Source organism: Triturus cristatus, chromosome 3_2 (genome assembly GCF_964204655.1).
Source record: "Triturus cristatus chromosome 3_2, aTriCri1.1, whole genome shotgun sequence".
Taxonomy (NCBI): domain Eukaryota; kingdom Metazoa; phylum Chordata; class Amphibia; order Caudata; family Salamandridae; genus Triturus; species Triturus cristatus.
Window position 1 is genome coordinate 276,579,659 of NC_140584.1, and position 16,548 is coordinate 276,596,206.

Sequence of the window (16,548 nt, forward strand, 5' to 3'; positions counted from 1 at the left end):
GGACCTTCAGGAGTCCATAGCATTTTCCGGCAACCTTCCCAACATGATTGGTGTATGCTAGCTTAGAGTCGAGAAGAAAGCCAAGGTTTTTGACTGTGTCTGCTGGGGCCGGAACCAAGCCCAGTTCCGTGGGCCACCAGGCAGAGGTCCAAATGGAAGGGCAGGGGCCTACAATAAGAACTTCCATCTTATTACCATTGAGGCGGAGACAGTTTTGTTTCATCCAGCCGTCGAGTGCCACCAAGCAGGCCGAGAAATTCTCAGCGTCCACAACTGGATCACGGGCTAGATTGATCACCAGTTGTGTGTCGTCTGCATAAGAGACTATTGCAACACCATATGACTCCACCAATTTGGCAAGGGGTTCCATGTACAAATTAAATAGAGTGGGGCTCAAGATTGAGCCCTGAGGAACCCCTTGCCTAAGACATCTTACACTAGATTTACATGGTGGGCAGTGCACTTGAAATCTCCTGTTGTTAAGGAAGGAGACCAGCCACTCATGTGCAGGACCGGTTATTCCCTTTTCATTCAAGCGGTCAAGTAATACGGGGTGTGATACGGTATCAAACGCCGCACTTAAGTCCAATAGGACCAGTGCGGCCGTGTGACCCTTATCCGCCTTACTTCGTAGCAGTTCTGTTGATAGGAGGAGGGCGGTCTCTGTCGAGTGTTTGGCTCTAAATCCCGATTGAGACATGTGAAGGAGCATGTTTTCCTCCACAAAGCTCACCAGCTGTCGGTTGACCAATTTTTCTACTACCTTCACACAGTAGGGGAGGAGGGAGATTGGTCTCAGGTTGTCTAATTGCGTGATGCTTATGTGGGCTTTCTTTTTTATTGGAACGACTTGGGCCAGTTTCCAGCTATCCGGAACTGAACATTCCTGGAAAGACAGTGAAGCCAAGTTACCTATGTGCTTCGCTACCAGCGGGATATGATTTCGAAGAATTCTCGCTGGTACTGCATCAAGGGGAGAGCCTGAGTGAATGTTCGATAGGATATTGATAAGCTCCTCAGTTTGGGGAACCACAAATTTCCTAAGTTCTTCCCTGACCTTCTTTCCACAGTTAGGGTCGGGATTTATAGTTTCAGAGTTAGTCTGAAACGATGCATAGATTTTTTCTACCTTCCCTATAAAGAAGTCTGCGATGTCATTGCATGACTCAGTCGTGGGGGGGACTTCCCCTGAACTCGCTGGAGGGGCTGAGAGTTCTTTTAGAATCATAAAAAGCTCTTTAGATGTGTTCTCCGCACAGTCTATCCGTTTATTATAGTACTCTCTTTTAGCTTTCCTGATCTGGTTGTGGTAGAACCTTAGTTCACTCTTATAGGCTTCGCGTAGTGAGGGGGCATATTCCACTCTCCATCTACGCTCCATGGTTTTGCACTTGGTTTTAGCGGCGCGCAGCTCAGCGGTGAACCAAGGAGCAGATTTCGTGCTCCGCGCCATGGCTTTATGAGTCCAAGGGGCTACATTATCCAGCGCACCTTGCACCCAATCTTCGAATATCTTGTACGCCTCTACCAAGTTGTCGCTGAGCTTAGGAGGGTTCTGTTCAAGGGCTTGACTGAAAGCGTTGTGGCTGAATTTTCTCCAGTCCCTGCGTCTAATGACGGGAGGTTTCTGTAAGGGCCCCCTGTTGGGAAGTTTCCTCAATTTAAATGGGATCACATAGTGATCTGACCACAGAATCTTAGTCGGAGCAGAGACACTTATGTCTTCCCAGTTAGTAAAAATTGGGTCCAACAAATGTCCTGCTTGATGAGTGGCTCTATTGTCAGCTAAAACAAGCATAAGGGTTCTGAGTTCATTAATTAAGGAAGCGGCCTCCCTGCAGTTGACATCGTCCAGGTGCACGTTGAGGTCTCCTACAATCATAAATTTATTATGGCGTAAAGCAGAATGCGTTAGAGCTTCCAGGAGGCTTTCAATGAACGCAGTAGCTACACCAGGAGGACGATAGATAAGGTAGCCCTTAATGGTGCAGTTGGGGCTCACCGTGATAGAGAAAAGTCCCGCTTCGCATTTATTAATGGAAGTCGGTTCAAGAGAGACTGGTAAGTCACTATTGTGAATAATGGCTATCCCCCCCCCCCCTCTTTGATCCCCTCTGTTAATGTGAAGAATATTGAAGCCGGGAGGAAGGGCCTCTAAGATATCAGGGATGGATTGATCATCCAGCCATGTCTCTGTCAAGAAGACTAGGTCGGGTTTGTCATCTAACAGTAGGTCATAGATGTTCAAACTATGGCGTTTCATCGATCGGCAGTTTAGTAATAAGGCAGATAATTCGTTACCTTCCTTATTCGTCGCTTGGTCTCTGAGGAATGTATGTCCACATCCCACACACTTCAGGGGCCATTTTTCCACCTGCAGCATGTGTTCACATTCTGGCGGCAGCCTCTTATTCAGCTGTAGTAGCGTCTGCATTGTGTAGTTTAGAATTCCACGTTGTTCTAAAATGGTTTGGACAGGGGGACGGGGCCTGGGCCGCTGCAGGTCGCGGACGGGCGCAGACGGGCTTGCCTTAGGCGCACCTTCGGCGCGCAAACGGCGCTCCCGCTGCGCTCGTCCGCTGCGCTTGCGTGGTTGGCACATTTAGGGGAGAGGGTAGGCGTGGCCAACGAGGTGAACGTGGCCTCACGAATGCCGCGATGGCGGCCTTTCCACCAGCTGTCCCGCGAAGCAGCGCTAGCTCCGCTGCTCGTGGGGTGTCTGCTGGCTCTAAGTGCTCAGGAGCTCAGGGGCGATTAGGCAAGTTTTTAAAATCAGTGCAACACAAAAATAATGATTTATAAAATGACGAGTGAAGAGTGCCTCCGGCTTCCGCCTCAGAGGTGTAGAAGTGGCTACCTGCGCTTTTACTCAGCGCTACTAAAAGGCGGGGGAGTGGGCGTGGCCAACGAGGTGGGCGTGGCCTCACGAATGCCGCGATGGCGGCCTTTCCACCAGCTGTCCCGCGAAGCAGCGCTAGCTCCGCTGCTCGTGGGGTGTCTGCTGGCTCTAAGTGCTCAGGAGCTCAGGGGCGATTAGGCAAGTTTTTAAATCAGTGCAACACAAAAATAATGATTTATAAAATGATGAGTGAAGAGTGCCTCCGGCTTCCGCCTCAGAGGTGTAGAAGTGGCCTATTCACCCTATTCAAAAAAACACATTGCTCAGGAATATGATGTATGCAGTAACAGGAGCTACCGCACATATTGGAATTAACAGGGCATTCATGGGCATCTGCAAGGGGGGGGAGAGCGCTTGCCCCACCCTGGATTTTCCACTTGCCCCTTAATGACTATGCTCCTGCCCTTTGACATTGTCCAAAATGGATGTAGGAGGGATGGCATTAAAATGGAGCCCCTCCCCACGTCCTCCCGGTAAAATGTCTGCAGACGCCCATTAGTGCATTCATAATAAGCAATAATTGTTGACAGTTGCATTTTAAGTTCATGCACTCTCTTTTTTAGGTCGAGTCTGAGCAGCGCATGTGCTGCTGCGAGGCATGCAGTAGTGGAGTATGGACTTGAAGCCCAGCCCACTACCCGCCCATATTTGTAATCGGCATGTGTCATTGTCCTTCGTAAATGCTGGCTTCCATTTCATTATTAGGCTTGTTAGTCCCTCCTTGGTACTGCCTTGTCTGCATTTGTTACCTCCCATAACGCCTGGACCTTTTACTTGTCGTGTTACACAGTCTGCTTTATCTTGGCTCTCAGCACTATTTTATTTAATGATTTGCCCCTATTCCACCCACTACCTTGCAGCACGCCACCGGCTTTTATTTTGTTTACTAATGGTGGTCCGCTTTAACTATAGTGGCTGTGTTTTTTTATTTATTTATTTTAACAGCGTGGTTCACTTTCAATATAGCGGCCGTGCTTACTTATTTATTTATATTTTGTTTACTTGTGCCCATGCGGCACTTTCATATTCATAGAGGCCTCACCCCTTTCGTTACACAAACCGTGACTAAAGAAAGGTGCGCGGCTGACATTAAAGTGAAAGCGCGGCATGGCCGCTTTTACCAAAAAAAAATCTGTTTGTCAACTTGACAAATAGATACTTTTTTCTCAAACACCCCATGCCACAGTTTCACTTTAATGTCAGACACGTCCCTTTCTTTAGACACGGCTTGTCTAAAGAAAGGGGCACGGCCTTCATGAATGTGAAAGGGCTGCATGGGCACTAGTAGTATGCAATGCAATAGGTTTCGCACTTGCAAGAGTTTAAGCTGTTGCATTGCAAATGATTGTTATACTTTTCCTTAGGAATGAAAAAATCCACCTGTTTCTGTCCTATGACTGAACCTCACTTTCTTAAAAACATCCATATGTGGCTTTCATTCTGTCATTTGTTATAGCTAGAGTGCCGTAGCCTTCTCTTACTGTCCATTTGCTGCTGGAGGTGGGGTGCAATAAGCAGCTCTCATGCTTGCCGAGATAACCAAAGTTACTGAGGAGCGGGGCAAACTAATGCTCCCCCAGCCCAATAGGCACTGCGCGCCTGTGTGCATTTGTGAAGGAGTTCTAAGCTCTCCAAGTCGCACAATCCAACAAACCCGATTCAGGCAGAAGACTTACCATTTTTTTTAGCACAAAATGCCTTAATTTGTATCTGTCTCCCGCCTGCAACCGCTTTTACTTCATTATACGTCAATGTTGAAAATAGGTCTCCCATTTTTTTTTCAAAATCTTCCTCTTTCTTTTTTCCAAATGTTTGCTTGTATGTCTGAGACAAGTTCTGCTTCCAAGATGGCCGACACTGTTTATGTTCATTAGAGTCCACCTCGTCGTCGTCCCACCGTAGAGAGCTATAGGGCAGTGTAGCGAAATGGGGTATGATCCGGGCACGAGTTGAGGGCAGGCGGGGTCTAACCACTCTTTTCACAGGGTAGACGCTGTCTCCCGTGCCAAGAAATTGGGACCCACTGGAACATGCTGAACTTGTCCAGGTGACACCGGGACACATATCAGTGGCGTAACACAGGCCCCCGCAGACTCCATGGTATGGGGGCCCCCAAGCTCCAGAGGCCCCTCTCAGCACAATACTCTGGCTGGAGAGCCCCTGATTGAGTCTGGAGATGGCCCCTCCACGTACCTTGCAGGGGGGGCCCCTCAAGTTTCGTTACACCAGTGGACAGATTCAGGAGAGCCTGGACGTTGTCTGCTTTCATTCTGAGCAGCAGATGCCGGCCAGGTGTCTTATCAAATTCCAGCTGGGCCCATAACAAAGCCAAAGTTAAGGGGCCTCTTTATGATTGAGTATCCTGGCTGGGAGCTGTCTGGAGCCTCACACCTAGATGCAAATGCAATGAAAAGGCGCACAGCTTGTTACTGCTTCAAGGGTACTAAAGAGAGGTATTATTTTGACTTTTTTCAGTCCCTGCATGTACATGCAGGCACTGTACTAATGTCAGATGTGTTGGTCTGTCCCAGTATTTACACAAATAATCATTTGTTATATAGTGTATTGCTCTCAAATGTACTCATAAAAAACCTGCTAAACATGTGTGAGGTCTTAAGATCTGCTTTCACTTCTTGTGATGTCACTCCCTGTGAGGGCATAGGTTGTAATGTCACTTCCTGTGATGCCACGCTCCATGATGTCACATGCTGTGATGTCACGCACCGCGATGTCACTTGCAAACTAGCCGACTTGGTTAGTCCCCCCGCTTCTTTTTTATTTAGGGCTTATGCCCTGGGTGTAATGGAGACGAGTCTGCGCACGTGTTTGCATAGCCCCCTCTTCGTCACAAACCTCAGCTGGCTTCCGAATAATGAATTAGTCGGCTCTGGCTTACGATGGCATTTGCTAAAGTTTAAGAACTTGAACGCCATTTGCGTTCGTGATTTTGTACAACTCTGGGCAGTTTATTCAAAGACTCTTGAGAGAGAATGAGAAAAACGTAGGACAGATTGCAGAAGACAGGCTCCTTTTGATGCCAACGAGAAATGTCAGCTGCACGATAGGAAAAGCACTTCAGAGAGATAATGAAGCGCAAAGGCGGCCAAGACGCCTTGTGCCAAATCATTCATTATGGAGGCGCCCCGGGGGCTCGCGCCGATCTCGGCGAGAGGCGTTTACACCCTGCTGACGTTACAGAGCCGGCTCCATTAGCAGGCCCACCCCGGTACATCTCGCGCACTCGGAGCTGTGAGGCTACCGGTGTGCCTTCACAGCCAAGGGACCAGGGCGAGTGCCCACCCCGGGACATCTCGCGCACTCGGAGCTGTGAGGCTACCGGTGTGTCTTCACAGCCAAGGGACCAGGGCGAGTGCCCACCCCGGTACATCTCGCGCACTCGGAGCTGTGAGGCTACCGGTGTGCCTTCACAGCCAAGGGACCAGGGCGAGTGCCCACCCCGGGACATCTCGCGCACTCGGAGCTGTGAGGCTACCGGTGTGTCTTCACAGCCAAGGGACCAGGGCGAGTGCCCACCCCGGGACATCTCGCGCACTCGGAGCTGTGAGGCTACCGGTGTGCCTTCACAGCCAAGGGACCAGGGCGAGTGCCCACCCCGGTACATCTCGCGCACTCGGAGCTGTGAGGCTACCGGTGTGCCTTCACAGCCAAGGGACCAGGGCGAGTGCCCACCCCGGGACATCTCGCGCACTCGGAGCTGTGAGGCTACCGGTGTGTCTTCACAGCCAAGGGACCAGGGCGAGTGCCCACCCCGGGACATCTCGCGCACTCGGAGCTGTGAGGCTACCGGTGTGCCTTCACAGCCAAGGGACCAGGGCGAGGGCCCACCCCGGGACATCTCGCGCACTCGGAGCTGTGAGGCTACCGGTGTGCCTTCACAGCCAAGGGACCAGGGCAAGGGCCCACCCCGGGACATCTCGCGCACTCGGAGCTGTGAGGCTACCGGTGTGTCTTCACAGCCAAGGGACCAGGGCGACTGCCCACCCCGGGACATCTCGCGCACTCGGAGCTGTGAGGCTACCGGTGTGCCTTCACAGCCAAGGGACCAGGGCAAGGGCCCACCCCGGGACATCTCGCGCACTCGGAGCTGTGAGGCTACCGGTGTGTCTTCACAGCCAAGGGACCAGGGCGAGGGCCCACCCCGGGACATCTCGCGCACTCGGAGCTGTGAGGCTACCGGTGTGTCTTCACAGCCAAGGGACCAGGGCGACTGCCCACCCCGGGACATCTCGCGCACTCGGAGCTGTGAGGCTACCGGTGTGTCTTCACAGCCAAGGGACCAGGGCGAGGGCCCACCCCGGGACATCTCGCGCACTCGGAGCTGTGAGGCTACCGGTGTGCCTTCACAGCCAAGGGACCAGGGCGAGGGCCCACCCCGGGACATCTCGCGCACTCGGAGCTGTGAGGCTACCGGTGTGCCTTCACAGCCAAGGGACCAGGGCGACTGCCCACCCCGGGACATCTCGCGCACTCAGAGCTGTGAGGCTACCGGTGTGTCTTCACAGCCAAGGGACCAGGGCGACTGCCCACCCCGGGACATCTCGCGCACTCGGAGCTGTGAGGCTACCGGTGTGCCTTCACAGCCAAGGGACCAGGGCGAGGGCCCACCCCGGGACATCTCGTGCACTCGGAGCTGTGAGGCTACCGGTGTGCCTTCACAGCCAAGGGACCAGGGCGAGGGCCCACCCCGGGACATCTCGCGCACTCGGAGCTGTGAGGCTACCGGTGTGCCTTCACAGCCAAGGGACCAGGGCGACTGCCCACCCCGGGACATCTCGCGCACTCGGAGCTGTGAGGCTACCGGTGTGTCTTCACAGCCAAGGGACCAGGGCGACTGCCCACCCCGGGACATCTCGCGCACTCGGAGCTGTGAGGCTACCGGTGTGTCTTCACAGCCAAGGGACCAGGGCGAGGGCCCACCCCGGGACATCTCGCGCACTCGGAGCTGTGAGGCTACCGGTGTGTCTTCACAGCCAAGGGACCAGGGCGACTGCCCACCCCGGGACATCTCGCGCACTCGGAGCTGTGAGGCTACCGGTGTGCCTTCACAGCCAAGGGACCAGGGCGAGGGCCCACCCCGGGACATCTCGCGCACTCGGAGCTGTGAGGCTACCGGTGTGTCTTCACAGCCAAGGGACCAGGGCGAGGGCCCACCCCGGGACATCTCGCGCACTCGGAGCTGTGAAAGTTTACCTCCTGGGCTGGCAGGCCAACTCCCTTCTTGGCTTTAGACTTGAGACACCACCTCGGGGGCCTGGTGGGACGGGATGTCTGACACTCATCCTAATCTTTGTCACTGCCTGATGCGTTTCCAAGTACTTTAGTCATAGCTCTCATCCAACCTTTGGGGGCTCCCTGTAGAGTTACCTCTATGGTCTGGGTCTGGTCCAGTCTGAATAACCATCAAACTTTATGTGCGGTCTACTGAGTCCCCCCCTAAGTTTAGTGGGGGCGGTAATTTTATATACACGTTCAGCCTCTGGTCGCAGATAGAGAGCTCCCCTCTGTGGAATTAGGACAGTTTAGTTTTTATGAAGATTCGGATTGTGCACATTTAAGTGTTCGCATCTGCACTATAATCCCAGGGCTTCCTTTGCAGGGGAAGTTAGATGTCACAACAATGCCGGGTCCTCTCCAGGAAAGGGGGGCAGGCCCTCAACAGTAAGGTCTGTTTGATTTATTTGAGGAAACTCTGTTGAAAGTTTTTTAAGAGTTAGTCTGCCTCGGTACAAGTTTTGCGTTAACTCCGCTGTGCTTGCAAAACGATGTTCAATCCGCCAGACTATAAATCTTTAATTTCTCTAGCTAAATGAAATGATTTGGACTGGTTTCTCTGGCTGATGACGCTCCTCTAGGGATGGAAGAGTTCAGCCTCCATGACCCGTTCAACCACGTTTTTTTGACGTATCCCTGGGACGCCATCATCCAAGCCCATTATAATGTTGGCATCTCCGCTGCGAACGCTAAATTAAGCGAGACTGGTTTTTAGTGATGAAGACACCTGTCCATGGTCGACTCCTGCCAACTCATTTAACAAAGGCTTACGAACAGATGTGAGATGGCAGCATTTTGTCCCTAAAACACTTAGGCCACATGGGTACAGGCAATAGAGAGCTGAGAACGCCTTCATGCCCACATTAAGGACTTGCCTCATGAACATATCTGAAAGAGACACTATCAGAGAAATGGACAACTTGCAAGGTAATTTAGAGTTAGAGGATGCCTGACATCTACAGAACTCTAAATATATTTCCCTACGAGGAAAGTGCCTACCGCCATGCACACCTTCCCATCCACTGTACAGACAACCACGTACATGTGGCCCACAGGCTTCTTCTGTTTGAACACACAATAAATTACCTGAGGTAGTGGCTTGCATGTTTGCATGTCTCTTTATTTCCAACCTTTATAATGTATCTGCAGTTGTCTAAACGAAATTAATACTTATGGGACAGCTTACTAAGAAAGTGAAAGGCTAAATAGGCATGAGAACCAGTGCTTGAGAGAAAGGTTCCTCATCTGCAGCTATATGTTGTCCAGCGACCATTTTATTGGAGTAAAGCAACAATCCCTGCTCTTTTTTAAGACCCGTCACACCTAAAATGAATTTGCTAAGTACTTACTAAACTCTGAAATATTCGATTGAAGGAAATTAGTGCAACGCTCTGTCAGAACGTTGGCTTTCCGGAGCTTGTTGTCATGAATCAACTTTATGGCAAAAAGATGTACGAAATAGCTAGGTATGAGTCGAGGCAATTAAGCAAGATGAGGACGAATAGCAGCAGAAAAGTTCCAGAAAACTGGACTTGACACTGAGAAAATGCGGTTTCTGCACCTTTCAACTTGTGAGTGAGAATAGTTTTGCAATCAGTCCGTGGGAGAAAAGTTTCTGTGATGTTCAGGCTAGTTTGCACAGCAGTAAAGTAAAGGATACCTCTCGCAGCTTGTACCTGCACCCAGGAGGATCTGTTGAGGTGAGTCACTTAGTACTAAAACATACATGTGTCCTCCGATTAAAACATGCACGGCACTCCGTGAAAAAGCCATGTTTTTACTTGTTTCCTAAACCTTAAGCCATTGACGGTGGCGCAGAGGTGGTCTGACGGCCATTCCAGGTTGACAAAGCTGCAATAGGAAGGACTCAATAACTCCTCGCGGAAATGCAGATCACAGGGTCGGAGAAGGGAGACCTCCTAAAGGGCTTGTTGCTTAGCTACATGGGAGCTTTGCCATAACTGGTATCATAAAAGAACTGATACGAAATGTGCAGGGAGCCCATGAAGGGAATGAAAATGCATATTGATGTGAATATGATATGAGCTGTGACAAGGGGCCAGGGGAGGTGATGAACAATTCATGACGATGTAAACCAGATACGAGCTGCAAAATGGAGGCACTAAACAGTGAGGTAAAGATGATACAAGGCGTGAATAAAAGCGATGAACAATAAACGTTGATGTGAACATGATATGAGATGCAACAGAAGCGATGGAGCGACAAATGATACAGACTGATGCAAGAATGGCGCGAGCTGTGAAGGAGCCAATGAAAGCAATGAGCAATGGACGCTTATGAAAACATGATCTAAAGCTATGACAGGAATTGCCAGAGCAAGTTTGTTTGCCTCCATCAGCAGTCGCGCCGCAGATTTTTGATACATTGAAGCTGGGCTGGAGATCCTTGCAGAAGCTACATAAATTTCTTCAAACCATCCTTGATTGTATCAAAGTTGTTACAGCAAAGGTATTGCCTGTCAAGGTGAGGCAACGCTTGGTTTTACAGAGCCGTTTCTGCCTAAAAACACCTCTAAAGCTCGGCTACCATTTCTCCTAAGTGAAAGATAGATATCAAATCTGAACCAAGAAAAATCCTCAGCAACTTTTGACCGGTTGCATGTACGCGAATATGTCCAATGGCAAATACATGAGCCTTTTAACCTAATGTCGTCCTCGACACTTAGTAGTAGTTTCCGTGAGTAGGCGATATATGGTCCCTTTGGTCGTCACCATGTGCCACTGGGAAGTGTGACAGCAGGTCCCCCTACACAGAAAGCATTGCCATCATCCAGACAGACCAACAAGTCATTGAGGCAACACCCAATGATCCAGAGGGAGAAATGGTGAAAACCCATAGTCTTTGATCAGACTAACCGTGGAGGGAGTTTAGAATCAAAGCTGAAGACTGGGGGCTTCACTGGTCAGTTGGGAGCAGGAAGCAGGCCCAATGACAGAGGGCAAAAGGGACTTCACAGGAGCACCTCACCATCACCACAACAGCCTATGATCCTCATGCTTGTTCCAAGGAACAGACAAACACACAGGACTGCATGCAAACAAGCATTGTCCAATGGCGCCTGTGGGTGGATGTCCTTTGCATGGTTGAAGCATTGCAGGCAGACAACAGCATCAGTATAGCTGTGCAGTGGGCAGAGAGAATAAAGGGCATTGGTGTCAGCGAAAAGCTCTGGGAAACCCCATAGAGAAAGGGGTGGGATCATCAAATAAAAGAACCTCAAGGACAAAGCATTGAAGGGGTGAGATCATCAGTTAAAAGACCTCAAAGACAAGGAATTGAAGGATTCAACCGCATCTGGCATCTGGTACCGTACATGCAGATCTGACCTCTGCCAAGCGAACCAACAAAACTGAAGGGTCAAATGCGGCAAGACAGACTGTTTCAGAAATACGCTGGCCCGTCACTTTAAAGATTGCGTGAGGTCAGATTATATAATGTCTTCAGGGGGAAAAGGCCTAGGGCGCTCAAATGGAATATGATGTCTCTTCTGCTACTTGAATGACTTTGGGAATCTGATACTGCTGGTTATGTTGCCCACCAGGGATACATTGTTTAATGCATACACAAATTTATGCAGGAGGGGGACAGGAACCACACAAGAATGTTCTTCTTACGCAACTGGAACAGAAATAAAAGACTTTGAGGTCAGAAAATCCAACCACCATTTACCTTCCTGCGGGGCCTCCAGCTTTATCCTTCTCTCAGTTCGCCTGCTCCCCTGTGCATCACAGGCTTTTTGAAAGGTATCTGGTTGTGTGGTTTTCAGAGAGTGTACAGGGAGGTTCGGCACATTTAATGTCATTTCTATCTGTCACTGCGGTACACAGTCCTATTTAAACGGCAAAGGATCGAAAGTCAACCTTGTTGGATTTAACGTCCCGCTGGCGAGTCTAGTGCGGTACACAGAGTTACCCATTCCTTATTGGGTGGAACATAATGCTGACTAGGCCCTGTACGAGTCTAGTTTAATAACTGACTCGAATATAGCCAGGGTATCTAGAATTATGAGGCAAGAGAGGACTAATTTATGCGTCACTATAAAGAATATTATGCGGCATGATGTGCTAATTTTTGTGGCACTATTATGACATTTTTTGTACAAGTTAACTCTGTCTGGGAGAAAGGTTTCATCCCATTAGTATCAGTTTAACAAGGCAATCAGTAACTGAAAATTGACCAGCCCCAGTACAACAAAGGTTTGGCCGGCACCTGTGTTAGTACCATCTAACTATTTGAGATACAAACTTATTTTTTGTTAAAAGCTGCTAATTTTGCAGAAGATGGTGACTTATACGGCAAATTCATAAATATGCGGAAAAGCCGTGGCCACACAATTGCAAAATTCCATTGGCCATGAATATAATGCCCCAGACAAGGATGTTTTAGGAAGTGGGCTTCAATTTTCAAGACTGGGCTACGGGGTACATCTGAAATTGTGTGACCAGCGATTTCATCTCAAAGATAATAGATTTGGGACAGTCGGTCACATATCAGGCGAGGTAATGGCCCGTTCAAAAATCTCATCATTGCCTTCCATAGTCGATTTCTGGAGGCAGCACATCGTGAGAGTACAAGGGCGCAAGCGCAACAAGTAATGGCTGGATAGAACACAATGAGTCGAGTATGTTGGGGATAATCAAAATGCAATAAAAATATAATAACAAAAAAATGGAAGACCTAAGCCCTCGCGCTCCGTGAGCTGCCGTCTCAGCACACATGTAGCGGGTGTGGAGATAAAGGAATCCCCGCTGGATAGGGCGCGTTTTCCGCTCATCTCCGCCATGAATCACCGGCGCGCGCTCCTGCAGGCACTTGTACGTTTGACGGTGCCAGCCGCCAAGGGTTATTGCCTGTGCTTTAAGTTAATGAACACATTACTCTGGAGTAATTGCTCGCTACCTTGGCCAGGAGTAGCCCCTCTCACCCTTATCCCTTCACCACCCCCAGCAAGCAGCGCATTAATCACCAGACGAGCACAACTGACTGCTTCCAAGCCGGGCCTCGGGATGCTGATACGGGCGCCTCAGACAGCAGCGCGCGCTGACACCTGAGCGCGCGGCCTTCATTAAAGGAGGAGCAGGCAGCAGCTGCGCAAACACTCCCCTCAGACAAAGGCAGGTGAGCAGACAGCAGAGCTACAAACACTTCTCTAAGAAACAGGCAAGTGTGCAGGCAGCAGCAATGCAATCACTCCTCTCAGACACAGGCAGGCGAACAGACTGCAGAGCTACAAACACTTCTCTAAGAAACAGGCAAGTCTGCAGGCAGCAGCAATGCAATCACTCCTCTCAGACACAGGCAGGCGAGCAGACTGCAGAGCTACAAACACTTCTCTAAGAAACAGGCAAGTGTGCAGGCAGCAGCAATGCAATCACTCCTCTCAGACACAGGCAGGCGAGCAGACTGCAGAGCTACAAACACTTCTCTAAGAAACAGGCAAGTGTGCAGGCAGCAGCAATGCAATCACTCCTCTCAGACACAGGCAGGCGAGCAGACTGCAGAGCTACAAACACTTCTCTAAGAAACAGGCAAGTGTGCAGGCAGCAGCAATGCAATCACTCCTCTCAGACACAGGCAGGCGAGCAGACAGCAGAGCTACAAACACTTCCCCCACAAGCAGACTAGGCACAGTACAGGTAGCAGCAATGCAATCACTCCTCTCAGACATAGGCAGGCGAGCAGACAGCAGAGCTACAAACACTTCTCTAAGAAACAGGCAAGTGTACAGGCAGCAACAATGCAATCGCTCCTCTCAGACACAGGCAGGCGAGCGGACAGCAGAGCTACAAACACTTCTATAAGAAACAGTCAAGTGTACAGGCAGCAGCAATGCAATCACTCCTCTCAGACACAGGCAGGCGAGCAGACAGCAGAGCTACAAACACTTCTCTAAGAAATAGGCAAGTGTACAGGCAGCAGCAATGTAATCACTCCTCTCAGACACAGGCAGGCGAGCAGACTGCAGAGCTACAAACACTTCTCTAAGAAATAGGCAAGTGTACAGGCAGCAGCAATGCAATCACTCCTCTCAGACACAGGCAGGCGAGCAGACAGCAGAGCTACAAACACTTCTCTAAGAAATAGGCAAGTGTACAGGCAGCAGCAATGCAATCACTCCTCTCAGACACAGGCAGGCGAGCAGACAGCAGAGCTACAAACACTTCTCTAAGAAATAGGCAAGTGTACAGGCAGCAGCAATGTAATCACTCCTCTCAGACACAGGCAGGCGAGCAGACTGCAGAGCTACAAACACTTCTCTAAGAAATAGGCAAGTGTACAGGCAGCAGCAATGCAATCACTCCTCTCAGACACAGGCAGGCGAGCAGACAGCAGAGCTACAAACACTTCTCTAAGAAATAGGCAAGTGTACAGGCAGCAGCAATGCAATCACTCCTCTCAGACATAGGCAGGCGAGCAGACAGCAGAACTACAAACACTTCCCCCACAAGAAGACTAGGCACAGCACAGGCAGCAGCAGTACAAACACTTCCCTCAGACACAGGCAGGCGAGCAGGCAGGAACAGTACAAACACTTCTCTAAGACACAGGCAAGCGTACAAGAAGCAGCAATGCAAACACTCCTCTCAGACACAGGCAGTAAATGTACAAACACTTCAATTGGCCCCACCCCCAATAAAATATACAGATATATATATATATATATATACATATATACAAGATGCATGCTATACAAGAACTACGCCTCACATTCTAAGCTCCTGCTTTACAAACAAGTTTAACAACATGCATCTCCTCATAGACACATAATTAATAGAGAAGGTATCGTGGCAAGCTTCGGTTATGTATATAAAGCAACCAAACGAGCTTCTCCCGCATACACACAATAGACAGCAGTGTACAGCCAGATGGCGAGCTTCTCTCACTCACAGAACGGGCACAGCGCAGGCAGCAGTGTACAATACAGGCAGAACTATGTCATTGCCACACACACCTGCTGGTAAGACTTTGAAGGCTGCCCATACATAACCATACCACAGCACGTAAGCTGATGTCTGCCAAGAAGGCTCCCAAAAATAGGCACATTGATAACGCAGCCATGGAGTAACACATTTCGAATCGAAAAATATTAAAAGCAAGTTGCTTGACATCTTATTTTTGGTGCGGATTCATGAGTTATCGGAGACCCGTCAGTTCAGAAGATAACGCAGACAGGACACGCGTGTATACATATGCATGGAAGGGAGAAGAAGAACTTTTCGAAAATGCTCCATAAAATTACTCAGCCACTTCAGCTAAAAATATGTAATATTCCTTCATTGAAAACCATGAGAATCAAACAGCTGCGGTTAGCAGCTCGGAGTGAAAAAGCAACAAAAAACAATCTGTTGACATTCGATCGTGGTAGCAGCCTCTGTAGTTCTTCACCCAGTAGTCACAGAATGCATTTTCCGAAACAAAAGTCACGATGCTGGCCCTGGTCCCAGCGTATGAATTGACTTCAGCTGTATCGTGTATTATGCCACTGTTTCAAGACACTTCAATACTCCCGAGCCGCCTCCTGTGTATTACTCGGATCTCTGACTCAAGAGGTTCTCTGCTGCGGGCTTTCCATTCATTTCAAATTCTCTTTCGTATGAAATGACTAGGTTTACACTGCCACTTAATTATGCTCAGTGCTACATGTTCAGGACTCCAGCAAGGGTGCATATAGTTCTTAAGATGTACACATTCAGAATGGGAGAATAGTCTATTGCTTTGGTTAAGGGACTTGGAGAGTATTCCAAGTTTGTATACTGGTAAACAAAAACAAAAAAGTGGAGGGAGAGAAGTGTTACTTTTTGCAACAATAGCCCTCCCATGTAGGGTTTATTTTGTTTTAAGAATTGGATTTCTTGAATATTTCTCCTGATCAATGTTGGCAATGCTGCCCCGTTGGCAGGGTATATCCCAAGCTGGTGAATTTACTGATATTCTTCTGAAGTCAAGGTGTGCTTCTCGTCCTTAACCTAATAGGTCACTGAGATCCATATAGCTGTTCTTCAAGGTTGCAGAACACTACTAATATTTTTGTACAGCTGATAATCCTCACAAAACATATCCCTCTTTTTGATCAAATTGCAGTTTTTTTCAAACAGCTGCTTTTCGGAGGAAAAACATGGACATGATCGATCGCACACCACCTCTCTCCCTGCCCAACTAGATGGGCTCCACTCACCTCCGTCTGGATCATGTTGATCCTCCGGGAGCAGAGTGTCTTGACGCAGTTGTAAATGTCCACCACGCCTTCACACTCGGCCATGTCCAACATCACGTCCAGCACGATGTAGCATCCTGTCCGTCCAGTACCAGCGCTGTGAAGAGAGGAGGATCCTGAG

The 16,548-nt window shown here is 49.5% G+C and overlaps 1 protein-coding gene across 2 annotated transcripts in view; it reads right to left on the reverse strand.

Moving 5' to 3' along the window:
* The window catches only part of PTPRU (protein tyrosine phosphatase receptor type U), an 849,745-nt gene that overhangs the window by 87,055 nt on the left and 746,142 nt on the right, over positions 1 to 16,548 (reverse strand). For both annotated transcript variants that reach the window (XM_085647595.1, XM_085647594.1), the window contains one exon: positions 16,389 to 16,524. In XM_085647595.1, coding sequence (XP_085503721.1) covers positions 16,389 to 16,524 — 136 coding nt within the window. The remainder of the gene's footprint in view (positions 1 to 16,388; positions 16,525 to 16,548) is intronic.